Here is a 22,758-nt window from a genome sequence, read left to right on the forward strand (position 1 = left end):
ATGTGGTGATTAAGTTAAAGAGCATAAATTTATTTTATTTGACCAAGGGTAAAGACTGATGAATGAATGTAAGTAAAAATCGGTTTGCAAGCAATGTGGAGTGATCTACTTGTGTCAAGTATGATGATGTTTTTTTTTTCATCAATGTTTCAAGTGATAGTGAAGGGCGTGGAACGAGAAGAGGAAAGCCTAAAAGAAGCCCGACAAGGGAATTCTTATCGATATTGAAGCCGTTCCACTCGTTCATCTTGTTTTCATCTTGTTACAAACATATGCAAATAATTAGGTATATGTGGATGCAAAAATAATTTGTACTTTACTCTTCATAGTATTTTTTTTTAATTTTAAATGCCAAAAAACCAATAGCTATAGTCTTGTTCATTTGTTTTTTGATAATAATAATAGAAAATTAAAAAAATAAACACTATTTGTATTAATTGGTGAATAGTTGAAAATTTTGTTTTATAAAATATTCTATCGAACATATTTTCATTGCTTTTCATTTTCATTTTTAAAAATGTCATATCAAAAATACTATTTTCCTTTTCTAAAATAAGTGTAGAATACACCAATTTAGAAATAATACCAAAGTCCAAACACGCCCTTAACCTCACCAAAAGATTTTTTTTATAAAAAAAAAAAAATCTAATTAAGATACTTACTCAAAGAATACTATATTCGAGGGTTAGATATTTGAATTTAAACTTAATAAAAGCCTAATAAAAATATATTCAAAATGGTATTATTTTGAGTGAGTTTAATTTTTAAATAAATCTAAAATAATATTTATTTGGAGTGTATTTTTATCAAGTCTTTTGGCAGAACGTAGCTCCCCAATCATTTTTCTACACGGAACACGGCATTATTTTTCAAGTTCTGTGATTGGACAAGATACTTTTGGTTCGATAATTGAGGTGTGAAGTGGAATCTATTGACTGCGTTGCCCAATTGTTGTCCGTTAAACAATTATGACACGAAGACTGAAGCCCCACCAAATGACGGCTCCGGAAAGAAATACCGTAGCTGGCTCTCCTTTAATTGCAAGCTATTCTGATACGCGTCTCAGCTCGAACAAGATTCATGAACAGCGGCTCTTTATTTATTTTGTACTTCTTTCTCTACTTTATGGAAAAGAGAAAAAAAATTGGAAGGCAAAAAAAAAAAAAAAAAGGACTTCAGAGAAGACCATCATCGTGTGTGTCCTGAATGAGAACACGAAGCCGTTGTATTATCCATGCAAATAGTGTCCCCATCCCAGTCGTCAACTAGAACCTAATTTCGCCTTTTTCGATCATTGTCTCCCCGCACTTGGATCCTTCTCAACACAATATAACAGATGAATTATGGCATCACACGCAACCATGTCCTTAACCGCAAAATCAGCTTCTGCCCTTCTTCAATCACACTCAAATTAACCAATTAAATCAGTAACAAACTTTTAGCATCACCCCCTAATTAATAACAACTTTAAGCGTTGCACATGCGTACACAACAGAGGGAAATCAATTTCCACCATCTGATGATGATGTAGTAAGACTGATATTTTTTACAAAACTAGAGCTAATAGAGTGAAGCAGCGTTGGAAGGGCGGAGGTCGATCTCCAGGGTCCAAGCTGTCCGGTCTTGAATATGCAAGTGCCAGTAGGTCTGAGCCAGCGAGTCCGGGTCCATCATCATCGGCGTGCACCCTTCATCTCCTCCTCCTCCTCCTCCTCCTCCGCTTATCTGTTGTTGCTCCCCAACCCACGTTCCCTGACTCGACGCCCGCGGCCCCCTGCATTTTATTATCTTAATTAATTTCTTATTTATTGAAATTAAAATTAAAGGAAAAAAATCATAATAAAGAATATTGGAATCATATGTAACGTCAACATCCAAAGTAACGTTGTTACAGATGGATGATGGATGGATGATAGAATCCTCTTTAATATTGTGAATGAATCAATAAATCAGGGTAACGAAGGGGTGAAGACCGAAGAGTGAGTGAAGAAATAGGAGAGAGTAAGTGGAAAAAAAAAAACCTAGGTGGGCCAACAACACCATCGATGATGACATGCGCGACGTGAACACCAAGGGGTTGGAACTCTCTCGCCAGGCACTGCGACAGAGCTCTCGTTGCGAATTTCCCGCAGCCTGTCTCATGCCATAATTCCAATTATTAACAAAACAAAGCTTTTTTAAAGGTTAACTATGATTAATCGAAAGGAATCAATGAATCTAATATTGATGCTTCGGGCGAATCTTTCAGTTCAGAGTTTAATAAAAATAATTAATTTTTACATAGTTCAGAGAAACCCGCAATGCCGTTGAGAGAAGCTGAACAACCGGTGAAGATAATTGTTCCCTTTCCTCTTTCCACCATGCCAGAAAGAACCTTGCATCATCAATCAAATAACCATATTTAATTTTAGATGGTATTTTAATTTGGTGAGATCACTAGCTAGCCAGAAAATTTATCCGATCAGCATATGTCAGAGAGGAATTAGCGTGCTCGACGGTGGGTACTGGTACCTGTTGAGCACAAAGAAATGCACCGAGGGAGGAGATAGCGATGGATTTCTGAAAAGAATCGAAGCTGATTTCAGTAAAGTTAGTGGGTTGCCAAGAAACTGGCTGATACGCGTTGTAAACAAGCACTTCAACAAATCCAAGTGAAAGAACTCCTTCAAATGCCTCTCTCACACTTCTTGAGTCCGAGCAGTCGATTCTTATTGCAAATACTTGAGATTTCTCTTCCCTCGCTATCTCGTCTGCAAATCTTGATAGTCTTCCTGCAGTTATTATGAGAGAAAGAAAGGGAGAAACATATAGTTTAATGTTATTTTACTTAATACTTATAATTAGGTCTTCAACACGGCGGGCGAGAATTAATTGTAACGTTTTTCCTAGAGGAACCAAACCTCCTGCAGAGAGGGATACCTTACCTAGGTCACGGGCGAGGATGGCGACTGTGTAACCTTCATGGGCAAACTTGCGGGCAATTGATCGACCCAGATTGGGGCCAACGCCAACAATGGCAGCGATGCCTCTGCAAGAACTACCAGAGCTTGTCATGTTTCTCATCTTTGCAAAATTGCTATCCTTTTCTAATAACAACAGACACTAGACTAATTCTATCTTCTTATGACGAAGAAGAAGGAGAGATTCTGGATGAGTCAGTGGCTACTGGGTGGGCTTTTCTATTATGCTTTAATTTTCTTCTTAGGGACACCAACAGCCATTTCTCTTTGAAAACATTTGCTTATCTGCTCTTGAAGTCTTCGCCTCCCTATACATGTATATATAGAGAGAGTAATTCATTAATGAGTATATTTTTATTTTGTTAAAATAATTATATCACTAAAATATTTTAAAAAATGTAAAATTTTATACATTAAAAAATAGATTTTTTATTTGTTAGCATATTAAAATGTGATTTTTTATTTTTTATTAATATTCTCAGTTAAAATGAGAATTTTCTTATTTAAAAATGATTATATACGTATTTGTGTGTGTATATGTATGTATGTATACATATACATACACGAGTCTAAAATATAAAAAAAATATATAATTTTATACATTAAAAACTATATTTTTTATCTGTTAGCATATTGAAATATGAAAATTTATTTTATTTTATTAGAATCCTCAATAAAAATGAGAATTCCCTTACTAAAGAATGACTATACACACACATATTCATAATTGCCCAACTCTCTCTTACCAAAGTTTTTCCTAATTTAAGTTTATTTATTTTTCTCAGATTTTAGGTTAGAACAATCACTGGTGTTCAGTTTAGTAAATACTTCTAATTATGGTTTAAAAATTAAATTAAATTTTCATATAATTATTTGATAAAGATTTTTAATATTTTAATTTTTTTAAACTGTCAACTTTAAGAATCACATTTATCCACTACTATTAACTTTTTTTTTCCGCAATTAAAGTTTTTATTTCATTGTTAAAGTTATCATTTCAATGATTTCGCAAGAAAGGGTAACTTTTTAGCCTCAACACCGTAATATAAAAAGGAGCCTTAATATCAACACGATGAGGGGGGTGTTCAATATACTCATGTGCATATTAATTGCTCCCTCTTCGCTTAACTTTCTACCATATTTCCATGTTTATGCAGTTTCCCCTTAACACAAATTAAGCTTTGATTGCATATACAAATTGATATACGCCCTCGTATGTGAAAATTTTATTTTGTTCATAGCTAACAAATTAATCTTAACAACTTATTTGTCAAAGATGCCTGAAACGCTCGACAATGACATTGTCTTCCTGACAAATGGCTTTCTGATAAGAATTTGTTCTTATTTTCCGCGAATGCATGTGACAATAAATGCTTTGTGGTATTGTTATTTCTTCTAGTTTTTAAAGGGAAAGACGTGATTCTCATGGAGGAGCTAGCTAGGTAAATAAAATTGGATATAGGACTTGAAAATCATTTTCATTAAAGGGAGATAACCACAATTTTCGATAGAGGAAAGGAAAGGAAAGGAAAGGAGAAGAGAGAAAATAAATAAATTACATGTCAAAATAAATAATGAAATTTAATATTCTTTCTTTTATTTTCTCCCCTTCTCTCTTTTCCCCACTTCTTCTCTCTTCTCTTATTTCTTCCGATTAAACATGATTTTCAAGTATACATGATCAGTATATGGGTCTGGTTATGTTGGAGCTGTTCAACGGTATAACACTATTAATAACCGTATGATTATAGAGATAAATATTAAATATACATTTACTATCAGATATGGTTACTATTAAAAACATACTGTAGGCTAATTGGTTGGTGGCAGACATTAAATCTTTTTTCATTGCTGGCTAGCTAGCAGCTAGATAAATTATTCTAATATGACATGTAACGAGAGGATGATGAGATAAAAGAAATTAATTAATTTAAAATTTATGTAAAATGATCAGTCGCTCAATGAATAACAACATGTCATCTATCACATTATAATTTAAAATAAAATTTTAAATTTGTTCATTCCTACTATTAAAATTAAAGCATGCATCTAGAGTAAATCTAACTTAGTAATTTTATTTTTTGAATTAAATGATTATCTTATAGTTGATGATTAATTTTTTAGACTAAGAGCATCACAAATGGGTCTCTCGTACGTGTCTATATGAACTCAAAGACGACCTCATAAACACTCCAAATAAAAAAGTTAAAGTTCATAGGTGAAAGATATCTTTTTCCTAATAACTCATTTTCTTTGCATCATTACTCTCTAGTCACTCTTCGCTCTCAAACTAACCTAACTTAACCATTGAAGTGCCCTCACTAACCCTCTTCAGTGCCAACTTAACAATATTCATTTTGCAGGTTCTTATAACATCTATCCCAATATTCATTGCAACTTAACAACTTAACAATATTCATTTTGAATGAAAAAGTATTTTTCATCACTTCCAAAAGGCTAATCTTCTTTGATATTTTAGCTCACAAAAAAGGGACTATATATATATATATGTGAATTTGCATTGTACTAATTTCGTATGATAGTTTCGGGATTCTGAAATTTTCTAAGTTGCCAAACATTTCTCGCAAATGCATTTTGGGCTGTGAACTCGCGTTTTCTCCGATACATTTTAATGCTTTCTCACTTTAGATCCGTTTGAAATTAAGATGTTGTAACTTTTAAACTACAGTTGTTGTGAAAATAAAATTATAATTATGAATAAAAATTAGTAATATATAGTAAATATAAATTTTAAATAATAATTTTAATAAAATTATTAAAGATATAATATATTTTTTATTATATAAATAAAAAATCATATCAACATAACTTCAAAACTACAATAATTAATATTTATTAAACACTTTAGTGCTATAACTTTATAGCTCGCTCAACCTTAATCCCATCCCAAACACACTCTTCGATAATGATCCATTTACAAACTTTATATAATTTAAGGCAACACCTTGCATAGCATGCATATATATATTAGTTAATGGATAATATCATATAATACCACAAGATTATTTTTTATTAGTTTTCATTTTTCAATCAACGCCTTAATGTCATGTAAGCTGTTATTTGTTTATTTCTTAGAATGATAGAAAGCAAAACGCAAATCTATGTACTGCTATAAATTTCTTTGATTATTTAATACAATTTTATTAGTAATGGTTAAGGATTCAATTTTCAATCATTAAATGTGGGACCAAAAGTAGAAGTTCTATCCCCAATCCTTCTGACATGCTTTCAAGTTATTTGAATAACGCGTGGCCGCGCTAGCTGCCCTCATTATCCTCTCCTCAACCAATTCACTTTCATTTTAATTGAAACATGAAAAGAGTCTTATCCTTTTTTAACTACTGAGTGGTTTCGGATATATGGCTCTGGATTCTCAAGAAATATACACTTACATATGTCAAGGAAGAGAAATAATGCATTTTCACGCGACGATACATTTTATCAATGTTTGGCGTCACGCTAACATTTATCATTAAGATCTTAAAATGCTTAATTAATCCATTGAAACGTTTATTAGAAATTGTTACCAAAGACAAGGAAGTTACGAACTTTTATCTTTTTGTTTACTGTATTGCTTAACTGGTTTTGTTAAGCTCTTCGAGTGAGAAAATAGGTTTAGAATCTAAACCTGCTCGCATGTGGGGAAATGAGATTTAATTATTGTTTTGCTAAATTTAACCTAAAAAAAGAAAAAAAGAAAAAAGAACTTTTATATATAGCCCAAGTTGAATATGTATTTATAAAGTCAGTTGCTACCTTGGATCAATTTTAAGATGGAGCAGTCACCAGAATCGTTGGATACCTATACTTGATTATGAAACAATTGTGACAGAGTGCATCCAACGGAGCTGCTTTATCTTAGAGCTGATTCAAAATAGCTGAACCCATTTATAAAAATTTAAAAGAAAAAGGACAGAAAGAATGCAAAGGCGTGCGTGCAGTCATTTTCTGTATATTTATAAATGCTCCCAATATTCTCATTTAAAATAAAAATGTCACATTCCTTTGCCATTATGATCATCCAGGCTCCAGCAATGAACCCCAATCGATCAGAATGAAATAGAAGAGGACAAGCAGAGCTTTCGTAGCAGCTGTTCGTTCAAGTGGCATGGCCCTCCCGGCCCTACTCGTACATGCCATTGTCTGAATTTGGAGAGAGCTACCTGCAATGCAACCTTAATTCATTACTTAATTATTACATTTAACCATTGGTGTATGCTGATTAATTGAGATTTAGTCCCACATCCGTCGACAACACTGGGGCATCATGCACGCTAACGATTGGAGCCTAGCTACCATACCGGCTTTCTTTCGAGCATATTTAATGATTTTGTTCTTTTTCTCGAGTTGTGTGATTCGTCGATTTCGAGAATGCGCAGCAAAAAATAATCAAATAAATGAGACCCGTTGGGCATTCGAATTTAGCAAAAACATTGTAGCACTTTTGTTTTGTTGGAATATTTAGTCCTTCCTAAGTCATAAGCACAAAGTCGTAAGAACTTTCGTTACAATAATTCTCATGCTAGCTAGATAATAAAACGTGGTGGCCGAGAGTTTTCTTAGATTTTAATATCATTCGACTTCGGATAGATCTATGTTAAAAATGTTGTCATACTCGTATAAGTTAATTCAACTGTTAAATAATACTAGTAGATAGTTTAAAGTGAGAGAGAATCATTAAATCAACAATCAATCAAAGATCAAGAGTGAATGAGTTAATAGTCTAATAGCTTATTTTTACAAGTAATATTCATTTATTTGCATTGAACACCTATAAGCAGAAACATATATATTATAAACTACTCCATATGATTGAGAGTAGGTTTCGAATTTCCACGACCCAACGCAATCCCATTATTTTTGGGCTTTTGCACCACCCAAGCTTGAATAGCTGTGCCATTGTATTGACACCCGTCTAAAGTCCTCATCAAACCGCTCATATAAAATAAAGTTGCATAAATAATCAAAGAAATACGTACAAACTCGTAATATTGAATTATATATCTTTCTCGATCAATCTAAAATTCTTCTATGATAGTTAAAAAAATAAAAAAAATTAGGGTTTGAAAGTGACAAAAGTTAAATCGTTTGTATGAAAAATACATTATTGGGGCTTTCTTTGTCCATTTACATAGTTTTAGTATAACTAATATTTTTAATACGGAGACGCATAAGGAAATTATCAATGCCAACAAGGGGTTTTATCAGGGCTTTGGAGTAGTGTCAATAGAAATTTTCAAGGAGTACCAACAACACCACTCTCTTAACGGTGGCCCATTTAAAGCCCAAGTTCAAGCCAACCAGGCCGAATCAGCCCGAGTTCAACAAATTTCTGTTCTATTTTTCGGGTCATGATTACTGTCGAACTACAGTGTTTCCTATAAGCGAAAGTTTGATAATTCGTTGCTCTGTTGTGCCCGTGCTCGTGCATCGTGATCTCGCAACTCTCCACAACATTTCCCTTTTCTTTCGAACTTCAATGAACTCTCATTTCACATAGTTAACTTTTCTCAGGTATCTAAATAATAATAACGAGCATCACAAATTAATCTCTCTCTCTCTCTTTTTCTTTTAAATTAAAAAAAAAAAAGAATTAGCTCCGATTCATTTATCGATTTCGGTCGATCTAAATCATCGCCTAGTTAATTTTTCGTTGAGCGTAATTTTGTTAAATTTTGAACAGAAAACTGCCAATGGAGTGGGCCACAGTGCAGCATCTAGATCTGCGCCATGTAGGCCGCGGCGATCACAAACCATTGCAGCCTCATGAGGCGGCATTTCACCCTAATCAGGCGCTCATCGCTGTCGCTATTGGAACCTACATCATCGGTAATCCTTTACATCCATCGGTTCATTGTCTCTTATACTCAATACATTCAGAGACTTCATACAAGTTTTTAGATTATATGTTTAGATTATTCAATTTATGTGTTACGCAGAATTTGATACTTTAACGGGAAGCAGGATTGCTTCTATTGACATTAATTCTCCTGTTGTTCGCATGGCTTATAGTCCTACCAGTGGCCATGCTGTAGTCGCTATTCTTGAGGTTAGTTTTTTATTAATTATCTTGTGATGCTTTTTCTTCTCCATAATTTTAGGGTGCATGTGATTCTGTCATAAGCAATTTTTTTCGCTTGTTTAGTTAACTAAACAAACTTGGTGAATTTTTGTCTGTAAAGTCGGTTTATTTTGGAATTTTCTCTTGTTTAAGGATGCTTTGGTGGTGCAGTGTGGATGGAATGCTTGTGTGCTCAGCTTAGCATTTGTTGTTTTGAAATTTTTGATGTAGGATTGTACAATTCGCTCCTGTGATTTTGACACTGAGCAAAGTTTCGTGCTACATTCACCTGAAAAGAAGATGGAACCAATTTCTGTTGATACAGAAGTCCATCTTGCATTGACGCCTCTACAACCTGTTGTATTTTTTGGTTTCCACCGCAGGATGAGTGTTACTGGTCCGTTTTCTTTGAAGTTCGTCAGTTCTATTTTTTATTACAATGGTTGTGATTTGGTCTTCAGAGTTTAGATTTGACTTCAGTCATGTGGCTGTTTCTGATTCTTGAACCATTCTGCATGAAGTTGTTGGAACTGTTGAAGGCGGAAGGGCTCCAACTAAAATTAAGACTGACTTGAAGAAACCAATTGTAAATCTTGCTTGCCATCCCCGCCTCCCTGTTCTGGTAAGATGTTTATGCTCATGATTCTTTTCCTTATTTATGTTGGTCAACATTATGCTATGGATTAAGTGAGATAATGCATATCCGATTCTCAAAAAAATTTATCTAATCTTTTGATCTAGATCAATAGAGGCCAACCAATTTGGAAGAGAGAAATGTATGCTTGTTGTAGAGGGTTATACGATTCTTTCGTATTCAAAAAAATTATATTTAGAGTAACTTAAGCATTTAAAAGATCTTTATTCTCTAGTATTACACTGGATTTTATATGAAATTTTTATGCATATTAAATTTTTTTCCCCCTTTAGTTGTCAAAATTAATGCCAGAGAAGGATTTTTTTAAAAATTTTTTTTTGTTATTGGCAAAATTATGAATTTATTAATTAACACCATAGAACAAAGTTGTATCTTAAACTACTATTAAATGTAAAAGATTATTTAGTGACATTTGTCCACGTTAGAGTCAACTTCAAATCTTTATAGTATATTTCACATCATAAATATTTTATCATATTTCAGTCTAATGGGATAAATGTCAAACATTTTGTTACTGGTTGGTTTAAGATACGGTTATTATGTAGTTACTTATTTTTTGGAGGCTCGTTATTCAATTGCATTATTAATGTATTTATATTTTATTTTAACTTCTCGGAACTTCTAGATTGGAATTGTAAACATTTTCAATGCTCTTTCTCTCTCTCACACCCACATAGCACATGCACTTGTATTTATGATATTTGACCACGTAGATTGGGATATTGAAATCCAATTTCAGTTATTGGATATAATTGGATTAAGTCTGCACCAAATCTGATGCATTGTGGCTCTTATTAGCAACCATGTTGATTGCTTAATTACGTATACAATATTCTTGAAATGATGCTCAAGTATAGTTTTGGCCACTATTTTTTAATTTCTTTTATTGTTTTCAGTATGTAGCATATGCAGACGGTCTGATTCGAGCTTACAACATTCACACATATGCTGTTCATTACACACTACAACGTGAGATAAGGAAAACAATTATTTCTTTATTGTGTAGAATTTGACTTGTATTAACCTCTTGTTGAGCAATATATCCTTTTTTTCCCCATTGCAGTAGATAATACTATTAAGCTGCTTGGTGCTGGTGCATTTGCTTTTCACCCAACATTGGAGTGGCTCTTTGTTGGTGATAGACGGGGTACACTTCTGGCATGGGATGTGTCAATCGAGAGACCAAGTATGATTGGAATGTAAGTTATTTTCTCTTGGGGTCTCGTGGGACCAACCCGATCTCAACAGCTTGACATTTTCCACCTATTTGTTTTCTTTCCTTTCCTTCTGTTTTATATTACATGTTTTGCATTTGATAGAAAAAATGATAAGATACTGGAAGTGTTTCCTTTGTTTAAAGATGTGTACAAGATGTTGAAAGAGAAAAGAAAAACCAGGAAAATTAAAAAAAATTTTGAAAAAATAGATTTTGGAACGCTAGATGTATCCTTAAAAAAGGTCTACAGCTTCTTCACTGAAAGTACCAAAATTTGAGCCCTTTCAGTATAGGTAAAATAAATTCTAAAAAAAAAAAAAAACTCTTTCCAATACTGGAGAAGAGCTTATGGAGGAATAAAAAAACAGTTTAACCTCTACTTGGAGAAGGAGAAGCTCAAATTTGGACATTTGGAGTAGAGGTTGTATAACTTTTTCTAAGGGTCAACTGTGTAAAAATTGTTTAAAAGACCCCAATTTTATTTTCCAACATAACCTTAAAAAACTTGTTTATTAAAGTAATTGTACAGTTTTTGCTAAAAACTTGTGATTGACAACCAAACACCCAAAACTTTTTCTGCTAAAAGTTCTATTTGTAAAAGACTTACTACTACAAAATGTACTTGAAGCTCTACTTGAAAACATTTTGTTCCGATTCAGCTCCCTTCCCCTCTAGGGCTCACGCCATAATGGTACCATAAGCAACTGTAAGATAGCAAGGGTTAATTTATCCTGCATGGCCATCAAAAATTTCGCTTAAGATTTCAGTGTACAACAGTTTGTCTTTATTACTCATTGATTAGTCAACTTTGATACCATATGGAGCCTAAATCTAGAGAATTGAGTCTGCTAATTAAAAAAAAAAAAAACTTCTTGGCTGAAAGTGATTGTTTTCTGTTTCCTCAGTAGATGTTTTGGGCTTTGTAACTGCTGCGTTTTCATTCTTGTGTATGTTAGATTTAAGCACTGGTAGATGCCTTAAATGAAGTGGGTGCACGCAAAGCTAGGTGGCTAGTTTCTGTTGTGCTAGTTTAGCAAGTTAAAGGAGTGAGTTAATTTTCCAACTTCGTAAGTTATCATTCTTGTCTTTGGGTTACCCTTTATCAGTTCAAATGCCTGTATCTGAGGTGCTTTAACGTGCATGCTGGCTAGTTCTGTTCACTTCTCTAACCGTCTGCCAGGAAATTGCAATAGACATTTTTCTAGGTGCTGATAAATTTGTTGGATATGCAATCTGGGATCTATTTAGTTACCAATCTGATGGATAGATCATAGCATCTTTTGTAGGCATGCTTGAAAGAGTAGTGGCAAGTCCAGGGTTTTCACTTTTCCTATTGTTTTCTGCACTACTACTTCCTAGGATCTTTACTATTGTAGTTTTGATAAATGTATTCCTATATATGTTATTAATGTAAAATCAGTTTCTGCTTTTCTCTAACTGTCTCATTGTATTGTTATTGTCAACTTCACTTAAGTGGTTTATTTTTTTGTTGATATTGCAGTATACAAGTGGGTTCCCAACCAATCACCTCAGTTGCCTGGCTTCCCATGTTACGGTTACTTGTAACTCTCTGCAGGGATGGATCACTTCAAGTTTGGAAGACAAGAGTGATAATTAATCCTAATAGGCCTCCGATGCAAGCTAATTTTTTTGAGCCTGCTTGTAAGATGTAGACATTAATTTTTTTTTATATATTTCTATGTCATGCTTTCAAAAGTTTTATCCATTTTAAACATGTATCTTGTCACAAAATGGTAACTAAAAGATTCAATTGCACTGACTTCTTATTTTGTTTTACAGCAATTGAATCAATAGACATTCCTCGGATTCTGTCTCAGCAGGGTGGAGAAGCTGTTTATCCTTTACCAAGAGTTCGAGCTTTAGAAGTGCACCCAAGATTGAATTTAGCAGTCCTGTTGTTTGCAGTTGAGAGCACTTTACCTTCCATTCATTTATGAATTACTTGTTAATGTCTGAAGTGTGAGTGTAGTTTTGCTGTGACAGAATTTTACAGGCGGTGACAATATTAAGAATAGGGCTGCATACACCAGAGAAGGAAGGAAACAGCTCTTTGCAGTTTTACAAAGTGCAAGGGGATCTTCAGGTAAATGTTTATCGAATCTGGATTTTATGTTTTACGAGGGAATCAGTCTATACACAACTTCTTTTACCCAATTTCTTGTAAACATCCTCGAACCCTCTGTGGTTATATGGATCTTATTAACAGCATGTGGTGGATAATTTGGAAACATTGCTAACAGTGATATAATATTTCCATTTGTTTCATCTTTAGCTTGTTGTATTCGTGCATTCACTCTGAATGAAAAGTGGGCAAGTTCCTTAAACTTTGTGTTCTGCCTCCATTACATTGTTCTGTTAAGATACGATTTCTTCACCATTTTTGGTTGCACTATCATGTGCTGTTATATGACCAGATATGCTGATAATTGGGGTGATATTGCAGCATCTGTTTTGAAGGAAAAACTCTCATCCATGGGCTCATCTGGAATTTTAGCAGACCATCAACTTCAAGCACAGTTGCAAGAGCATCATTTGAAGGGGTAAATTCAAAATTGTTATTTCACACAGACTATCAGTTTGACGAAATAATTGACTGCTAGATCTTTCATGTTGATATCTACAAGGTTTTAATTAGTTTGAAAATTGGAACTGTTACGATTTCTGATGCTAACTTCTGCTGCATCAATTTTCCTTGGAACTAATGATAAATGTCTTACTGATGCAGATGTGCTTTAGTGCTTGTAAAACCTTGAAAATTCTACATTACCCTTTTTGATTTTGACTCTTCATTGTCCAATCTTGCAGCCACAGCCACTTGACAATTTCTGACATTGCACGGAAGGCTTTTCTTTACAGTGTATGTTGCTTTCTTTGTTGACTGTTTTCTTTTCTTTAAGCTTTATTTCCAAAGATTATTAATAGGAAGAATAAGAGAAAGGTTTTATGTGCTGTGGCCAAGCTGTAACTTTCAGGGGAGAGCTTTGACAACCAATCTGTGGTTTCCTGTTGACATTCAAAATATGCGGATATTTGATAAGTTTATAATAATGGATTCTTGGTAAATTTGTGTAACTTGTAACTGAACAATATGTGGATACATGTTATTTCACGTACAAAGGTTTTGGGTATGATTTTGGTAGTTTACAATGTAGTAAGGGTTTTCAGCACTACACATTAAGAAGTTTGCATTGGGAAGAAACATTACTGAGTTTACTTTTGATGGCTAGGCAATCGATAAGTAGTTAGCATTATTTTGCAATTACAGGGTATTGTATTGGTAGTTCAGTTTGTGTCTTAAAGTACCCAATATATGCTATTGTATATCTATTAGGTTCTTGTCTCCAAGGGGATAGCATAGCCCAGTTGGTTTGGCCTCTTGCAATGGAAGCTAGAGGTCGATGGAACACTCCCCCTTGCACCAACATTGATGACAGACTTATTTGCATTTGTGCATGGAGTCGGATGTGTTTGAACCTAAAATAAGAAAAAAAAATCTTGCGGTTCTTGTATTCATTTGCTCAACTAATTCAAAAACGGAGGACGGACTTCAAACCTCCACCATGTCTTTAACCTTTTCATTTATCTTTCAAATTTGATGTCTTGACTTTTTATTTTTCATGATTGTTATAGCATTTCATGGAAGGTCATGCAAAAAGCGCTCCAATATCTCGGTTGCCTCTCATCACTATATTTGACTCTAAACATCAGCTGAAGGACATTCCTGTTTGTCAGGTAGCTTGGTTGATGATTAAATTGATTGTGATAGCGTTAACTAATTATCATTGCATAAGCTGCTATCTGAAACATCTGGATTCATTGGCAGCCATTTCATTTGGAGCTCAATTTCTTCAATAGAGAGAACCGAGTTCTTCACTATCCTGTCAGAGCCTTTTATGTAGATGGCATAAATCTTGTGGCATATAATCTTTGTTCTGGTGCAGATAGTATCTACAGGAAACTTTATTCTACGGTAATATCAGAGACCATGATTTTTCTGTGTATTCACCTTAGGCACTGTACCTTACAATTAATTTGGCTTTCAGATTCCTGGCACTGTGGAATATTATCCCAAACACATGGTTTACAGTAAAAGACAGCAACTATTTCTTGTTGTTTACGAGTTCAGTGGCACTACGAATGAGGTGGTCCTTTATCGGGAAAATGTCGATACACAACTAGCTGACAGTAAAAGCAGCACTGTCAAAGGTACTACTTCTGTTCCATATTCTCTCACTGCTGTCCCTGTTAGCTTGAGCATGTGTATTCATTAGACATGAAAAATCACACATCATTGATAACTGAGTTTTGTAGGTCGAGATGCGGCATTTATTGGCCCTAATGAAGATCAATTTGCAATTCTTGATGATGACAAGACTGGACTGGCTTTATACATTCTAAAGGGAGTGACTTTGCAAGAAGCTGCTGATGAAAATAATGGAGTAGTTGATCACAATCAATCCACAGATACAAATGTTGGTTCTGTTCAGGGTCCATTGCAGCTTATGTTTGAATCTGAAGTTGATCGTATTTTTTCCACTCCAATAGGTGCTTGAGTTAATATGATACTCCATATTGAATGGCCTAGCTATACTTATACATCATGCTAATCCATGTTTCCTGCTATTGTAGAGTCAACTTTAATGTTTGCATGTGATGGTGACCAGATTGGGATGGCCAAGTTGGTTCAAGGATACCGCCTATCAGCTAGAGCTGGTCATTATCTACAAACAAAATCTGAAGGGAAAAAGTCAATCAAGTTGAAAGTAACTGAGGTGGTGCTTAAGGTAATTAGTTCACTTCCTCCTGGAGGCTCAGGGCTCATTCTTGAATACAACAGAAATGGACTTAAAGCAATCAAAATCTCTTTCCTTTTACAACCCCCCGCACCCTCACTCCCAGAATTCCATAGCCCTTCTTGGCGTCACAGGAATTTTATGATAACAAGTGACTTTATCAACTAAACTAATTGGTAGCCACTTGTTAGCTTTATTAATATATATGAAGTAGTTGTTCTTCAAATTGCTAGTATAAACCATATAGCCTATGATAAATTTTGACCCTACAATAGCCTTGGGAATGTGATGTATTTGGACAAATTTTGGCTTGGTTAACTGTGCCTGACAAGCTTAGTATTAATGATCTTATTCCAAAAAGAAAACCAAATGCTTACTTGTCTCTTTACTGGTGTGTAATGTTAAGAGGGAAGCAGAAAGTATTGTTTATTTGTTCTTATATTGACAATTGTTGTCGATCTTTGCTAGTGGGATCTCTTTCTCCAGCCTCGTGTTACTGTTACCTTCCTTGCGGAATATTTTAATGCTTTTATGGGAAAGAAAACTACAATTTTTGGAACATTTTTCTGCTTTTGGAGGATTAAATGAAGCAACAATTTTGGGGAATTTTTGTGTGCTTGCAGTTTTTTGGGTAACTGGTAGAAAGAAACACAAGAACCTTTGAAGAAATTAGGTAGGACGGGTTTGATTTCTTATGGGATAGGCAGAAGTTGTTGTCTCTTTGCCATCAATACCTAATGAGTTTTAAGGTTATCCCTTTTTCTGATTTCTTATGAGGCTGTTGTTGGGTGATTTATTGACCTGTCGGCTCATATGATAAAGGGAGTATAATGCATTTGCATTTTGATAATTGATGTATATTTTTTTTTTCTCATATACTGGATCTGGTTTGAGTGAATTCAAATTTTAATAGTTATATATATATATATATATATATAGCACTATATATTTTGTCTAATATAAAATCCTGAAATTGCTCAACCTTCTCAGGTAGCTTGGCAGGAGACCCAGAGAGGCTATGTTGCTGGGGTATTAACTACTCAAAGAGTGCTCATTGTTTCAGCAGATCTTGACATTTTGGCCAGCAGTTCTACAAAATTTGATAAAGGACTTCCTTCAATATCCTGATACGGACTTAGCTTTGCATGAAAATTGTTCTCTACCCTCCCCATCTCCCTCTGCCCCCTATCTCTATATAAGTTAGTATGATCAGCTTTAATACATTTTGTTGAATCTTAACTTATGTGAACTTTAGATCCCTTTTGTGGGTTGGGCCAGCTCTTCTGTTTTCTACTGCTACAGCAATTAGTGTGCTAGGCTGGGACGGAAAAGTCAGGAACATTCTCTCAATTAGTATGCCAAATGCTGGTAATGTTTTCTTTGCTTGGCAGCCTCTTGCTTCCAGTTTTATATGCATATGCCATCAAGTTTACTTTGATTACTATGCTGGGTTACTGAGATAAATTCCTGCTTGCAGTTCTTGTTGGTGCTTTGAACGATCGTTTATTGCTAGCAAACCCAACAGAAATCAATCCTAGACAAAAGAAGGGCATAGAGATCAAGAGTTGTCTTGTTGGGCTTCTTGAACCTCTTCTTATTGGGTTTGCCACAATGCAACAATATTTTGAGCAGAAGCTCGACCTGTCAGAAATTTTGTATCAAATAACATCAAGGTCTTTTTCCTTGCTCTGAGACATGCTTTGATTTTATAAATATAACTTTAATTTTTTTTTTTGAATTTAGAGTTCTTATTTATGGATCTTGCCATGAGAGCTAGTAGCATCTGACATCTAGTATTTTTTGTTGAAGATTTGATAGCTTGCGCATTACTCCTCGATCTCTTGATATTCTTGCTAAAGGCCCTCCTGTTTGTGGGGACCTTGCGGTATCATTATCCCAAGCAGGGCCACAGTTCACTCAGGTGAGCAATGATGATTTGTTATGTTTCATATTTTACCTATCTAGTTAACTTTCTTACACATGAAGCAATGATGATTTGTTATTCCACTTAGGTATTGCGAGGCATATATGCAATTAAGGCTCTCCGGTTTTCTACCGCTTTATCTGTTCTAAAGGATGAATTCTTGCGGTCCAGAGATTATCCAAAATGTCCGCCAACCTCACAATTGTTCCATCGCTTCCGGCAATTGGGATATGCCTGTATAAAGTAAGCAGATTGTTTTTAAAGTTTCAGATGTTTGACCATCTTGAGAAAGTCAGATATCCATGCTCTTTGTTAAGAACTTTATAATCATTAACAATTATATGTTGTATCTATTATCTTCATTAATTTGGGGGTATAGCTGTTGAAATCTTTCATTTTAAATGGCTTAACTTGAATGTGTATTTGTTATGTAGAATCAACATCCGTAGCATGCTTTTAGAGATTACATGATTTTATGTGTTTGATGTTTGTTTGTTCCCCACCATCTTTATATTGATATATTCACAAAAAAAATATGGCATAGGAGTGTATTCTGATCTCTTATTAATTCTTTTTGTCTTTAGCTCCTAGGTTTTTGAATTCTTGGGCTCCTTTCAATTTTTTTCCTCTCTTTCATTCAATTGTCCTATTTTTGCTATGTTATTGAAGCATTTGAATACTGTAGGTATGGTCAGTTTGACAGTGCCAAAGAAACTTTTGAAGTCATAGCAGACTATGAAAGCATACTTGATTTGTTTATATGCCATCTGAACCCCAGTGCAATGAGGCGTCTTGCCCAGAGATTGGAAGAAGAAGGTGCTAATCCAGAATTGAGGCGATATTGTGAAAGGATTTTGAGAGTCCGCTCCACTGGGTGGACTCAAGGCATTTTTGCAAACTTTGCTGCTGAGAGTATGGTTCCGAAAGGACCTGAATGGGGTGGTGGAAACTGGGAAATTAAAACCCCTACTAACTTGAAGAGTATACCCCAGTGGGAGTTGGCCACAGAAGTGGTGCCTTACATGAGAACTGACGATGGTCCAATCCCATCTATTATATCTGATCATGTTGGCATTTATCTAGGTTCTATCAAGGGAAGAGGCACTATTGTTGAAGTAACGGAAAAAAGCTTGGTCAAAGATTTTATTCCTGCTGGGGCTGACAATAAACCAAATGGAGTTCATTCTTCTTCAGTTAAATCTACGTATAACAAATCCAAGGGAGCTTCTGATGTTGACTCTAAGGTTGGTTCGTTGATGGGTCTGGAAACTCTAACCATCCAAAATACCAGTTCTGCTGCTGATGATGAACAGGCTAAAGCTGAAGAAGAATTTAAGAAAACGATGTATGGTGCTGCTGCTGATGGTAGCAGCAGCGATGAGGAGGGAACATCAAAAACTAAAAAATTACAAATTAGAATACGAGATAAGCCTATTGCATCTTCTGCTGTGGATGTCAATAAGATTAAAGAAGCCACAAAGCAATTTAAACTTGGTGAGGGATTGGGCCCACCTATGAGAACCAAATCGCTAATTCCTGGATCCCAAGACTTAGGTCAGCTTTCATCCCAACCTTCTGCTGCTGGTGGTGATGGAAATATTACTGCTCCTGCTTCTTCTGCCCCTGGTGACCTGTTTGGTACCGAATCATGGGTACAACCTGCATCAGTTTCAAAGCCAGCTTCAGCGGGTAGTAGTGTAGGAGCTCAGGGTCGACCCATACCTGAGGACTTTTTCCAGAATACAATTCCATCCCTCCAAGTTGCAGCCTCATTGCCGCCTCCTGGAACTTATCTATCAAAATACGATCAGGTTTCTCAAGGGGTTGCAAGTGGCAAGGTAGCCCCTAACCAGGCTAATGCACCTGCAGCTGATTCTGGTCTTCCTGATGGTGGTGTCCCGCCTCAAATTGCTCCACAACCTGCCATTCCAGTTGAGTCCATTGGACTTCCTGATGGTGGTGTTCCACCACAATCCTCTGGTCAGACTCCTTTCCCTTATCAATCTCAGGTTCTGCCTGCTCAGGTTCCACCTTCTACGCAACCGCTTGATCTCAGTGCCCTTGGAGTTCCAAATTCAGGAGATTCTGGAAAGTCCCCTACCAATCCTGCTTCTCCACCAACATCTGTGCGCCCAGGACAGGTAAATATATATCTTTTGCTTAAAGCTTTTTTTCTTGCTTTGTAATGCTTCCTATTTTCTTTTACTCCGTTTTTGCCTTGGGGGTGGGGGTTTAGAGGTCATTTCTGGTAACTTCATGAAGGAAACATTTGTTCTCAGCTTTTTATTGAGCCATAGCATTGTGCTTTTTAGATTAGTGGCTAGTTTGAAACTCTGTGAGAAGCTAGTGTTTTAGCCAGAATTGACCTTCTATAGCAATCTGTGTTGTCTGTTAGCTGCTTTCATTTATCTGATTGCCAACAGGCATTTTCTCTTTATTAGGCAGCTGAAAAGGATATAAATATTGTAATTAGTAGACATGCTCTGTATCTTTCCTGGTTACATGCATCTTTCCTTGGTCTTGACCTCATTAAAAAAAAAACTCATTACAGGTTCCCCGTGGGGCAGCTGCTTCAGTGTGTTTCAAGACTGGGCTTGCTCATCTTGAGCAGAATCAACTTCCAGATGCACTATCCTGTTTTGATGAAGCTTTTCTCGCACTAGCTAAGGATCATTCTCGTGGGGCTGATGTTAAAGCTCAAGCAACCATCTGTGCTCAGTACAAGATAGCTGTTACTCTTCTTCAGGTACTTCTTTTTAATCCAAATTTCAAGGGGATATATGTAGACTGTTTTCTCTTAGGACCCATTATCTTACTTCCACTAGAGAGAGATGACAGTTTAACCACAGAGAAGTATAAATAGTAAGGGTTATTGGAATTTATGAAGATTTGAAATGATGTATAGTCATTCATGGTTTAATATTAACTGGGTATGAATTATTTATGCTTTACAACAGGAATCATTTTTAAAAGTGCAATTTTCTAGGACTGTGTTGTGATTTGAATGCTAAATTCTTGATATCATATGTGTTGAAGCATTATATCACTGCTTGGTTTTAACAGATGTTGCCTCTTTTTAACTCTTAATGTTCCAAGGTTATTAACCTTCATTTGAGAAACACTTTTACAATTTATTCTTTTGTGTAATATATGCTTTTTCCTAATGTGGGTCAACATGAAACGGGGTCATGACCATGTTTCATTGGTTACACTGTAGGAAATTTTACGGCTTCAGAAAGTTCAAGGCCCAAGTGCTGCAATCAGTGCAAAAGATGAAATGGCTAGACTGTCTCGGCATTTGGGTTCTTTGCCTCTTCAGACAAAGCACCGAATAAATTGCATTCGAACTGCTATTAAGCGGAACATGGAGGTTCAGAACTATGCTTATGCCAAGCAGATGCTTGAGCTACTTCTGTCAAAAGCGCCTGCAAGTAAGCAGGATGAGTTAAGGAGCTTGATTGACATGTGTGTTCAGAGGGGTTTGTCCAACAAGTCCATTGATCCATTGGAAGATCCCTCACAATTTTGTGCTGCCACACTTAGCCGTTTGTCTACTATTGGATATGATGTCTGTGATCTCTGTGGGGCCAAATTTTCAGCACTCTCTGCACCTGGATGCATTATATGTGGTATGGGAAGCATCAAAAGATCAGATGCACTTGCGGGGCCTGTGCCTACACCATTTGGCTGATGTTGAACATTTGCTATTTTGCTTCACTACTCCATTGAATTCTTGAGTATCGTGGCCTTAGATGTTGTAGAATCTCTTCCTTTGGAGTTATGCCATTGTTACTAGAACCAGCATTTGGAGAATGTTCAAGCTATTTTTTACCTACTAGAGAGGAAAATAGCGGCACAAATTGGTATATAGTGTAATTCTAATTTGTTTGTATATGATTCTTTTCTTTCTTCACCTTGTTTGTTGTAATTTGTTTATTGTGTGTTGCCCTGTGATGTAGTGGCGATTAGAAATATACGCATTAACGGTTTTGGTATGCTTCGTATCTGTATGGTTTATAAAACATTTATGGTGTGTTTATTTCTTAGGATTAGAAAATAGAAATAATTCTCATTTTTTATTGATAGTATTTACTTTCTAAAAATATAAAGCAATGAGAGAATTTTGTGTGGGGCCTATAAATTTGGGAATGAAAGAACATCAATCACAAAATGAATTGATATTTCTATTTTTAAATCAAATCAAAAATTCTTTTTTTTTCTCCGGTTAAATATTAAATAATAGTTATGGTTATTATATTTATAGCTATAATAATAGTTATAATTAAAATTATAGTAATAGTAATAATAGCAACAACAAAAATAGTAATGGTATACTGTTACTACTAATATAATAATTACTATTATTATTAACATTAATATTATTACTATTATCATTATAATTAGTATAAAAATAATTATAATATTATTGTGAATATTTTCTATTATTATTATTATAGTAATTGTACTAATTACAATAACTATTTTATTATAATAATTGTGATAATAATAATGGCTATAGCATTTACAGTAAAAATGTTTATTTTTTATTTTGTTACAAATAAATAATTGTAATTAAAGACATTTTAATAACTTAAAATAATTTATTTCGATTACAAAATAAAATAAATATATTAATAGAAATACAGTTCATTATAATTTTAATTTTTGTAATTTAAATAAACAATTTATTTTAATTTTTATTACTTATTACTATCCATTCTAATTTTTACTCATTTTAATTCTTGTCCACTCCTATTCTTAAAAAAGTAATCAAATCATTAAGCGCCTCGGTGGAAAGCATTTACTCATTTTCCAGTTTTTTTTTTTTTTTGTCGTTTTCCTATCATTTTACCTCCATGCTGATGGGCCGGACAAGTGTTGTGTGGACCTTTCACCATAAAATGGAAGATTCTTTGTACGACTATTGGCACCCCTTTGTTGGTCATATAAAACTCTTTATTCTTGTAATTACAATAAAGGACAAAATATCAACCCGTGTTTCTCTCAAAAGGAAAAAGAATTATGTTTTCTCTCTCGCAAAACTATCTAAACTCACGCATACGCATTATAGACCTTTTTTTTGCTTGCAGGCTCTTTACATCATTAT

The 22,758-nt window shown here is 34.8% G+C and overlaps 2 protein-coding genes across 2 annotated transcripts; one reads left to right on the forward strand and one right to left on the reverse strand.

Annotated features, from left to right (window-relative positions):
• Positions 1–798: 798 nt before the first annotated feature.
• Positions 799–3,236, reverse strand: LOC18036547 (uncharacterized oxidoreductase YuxG). Its single transcript, XM_006425787.2, has 5 exons — positions 2,925–3,236; positions 2,512–2,771; positions 2,281–2,374; positions 2,022–2,133; positions 799–1,774 (listed from the first exon to the last, which is right to left on the reverse strand). The coding sequence occupies exons 1-5, from the start codon at positions 3,061–3,063 to the stop codon at positions 1,561–1,563; spliced, it is 819 nt and encodes a 272-aa protein (XP_006425850.1). The 5' UTR covers positions 3,064–3,236; the 3' UTR covers positions 799–1,560.
• Positions 3,237–8,354: 5,118 nt separating this feature from the next.
• LOC18036551 lies at positions 8,355–21,646 on the forward strand. Its single transcript, XM_006425788.2, has 25 exons — positions 8,355–8,495; positions 8,665–8,810; positions 8,921–9,030; positions 9,274–9,439; positions 9,564–9,664; positions 10,594–10,666; positions 10,761–10,896; positions 12,415–12,575; positions 12,714–12,838; positions 12,918–13,017; positions 13,378–13,474; positions 13,740–13,791; positions 14,565–14,666; positions 14,758–14,904; positions 14,978–15,140; positions 15,246–15,479; positions 15,564–15,718; positions 16,718–16,846; positions 16,978–17,095; positions 17,205–17,400; positions 17,537–17,648; positions 17,740–17,894; positions 18,337–19,792; positions 20,203–20,397; positions 20,869–21,646. Exons 2-25 carry the CDS (start codon positions 8,675–8,677, stop codon positions 21,340–21,342), a joined length of 4,893 nt encoding a protein of 1,630 aa, XP_006425851.1. The 5' UTR covers positions 8,355–8,495; positions 8,665–8,674; the 3' UTR covers positions 21,343–21,646.
• The last annotated feature ends 1,112 nt before the right edge of the window (positions 21,647–22,758 follow it).

Source organism: Citrus clementina, unplaced genomic scaffold, assembly GCF_000493195.1.
Source record: "Citrus clementina cultivar Clemenules unplaced genomic scaffold, Citrus_clementina_v1.0 scaffold_7, whole genome shotgun sequence".
Classification (NCBI taxonomy): domain Eukaryota; kingdom Viridiplantae; phylum Streptophyta; class Magnoliopsida; order Sapindales; family Rutaceae; genus Citrus; species Citrus x clementina.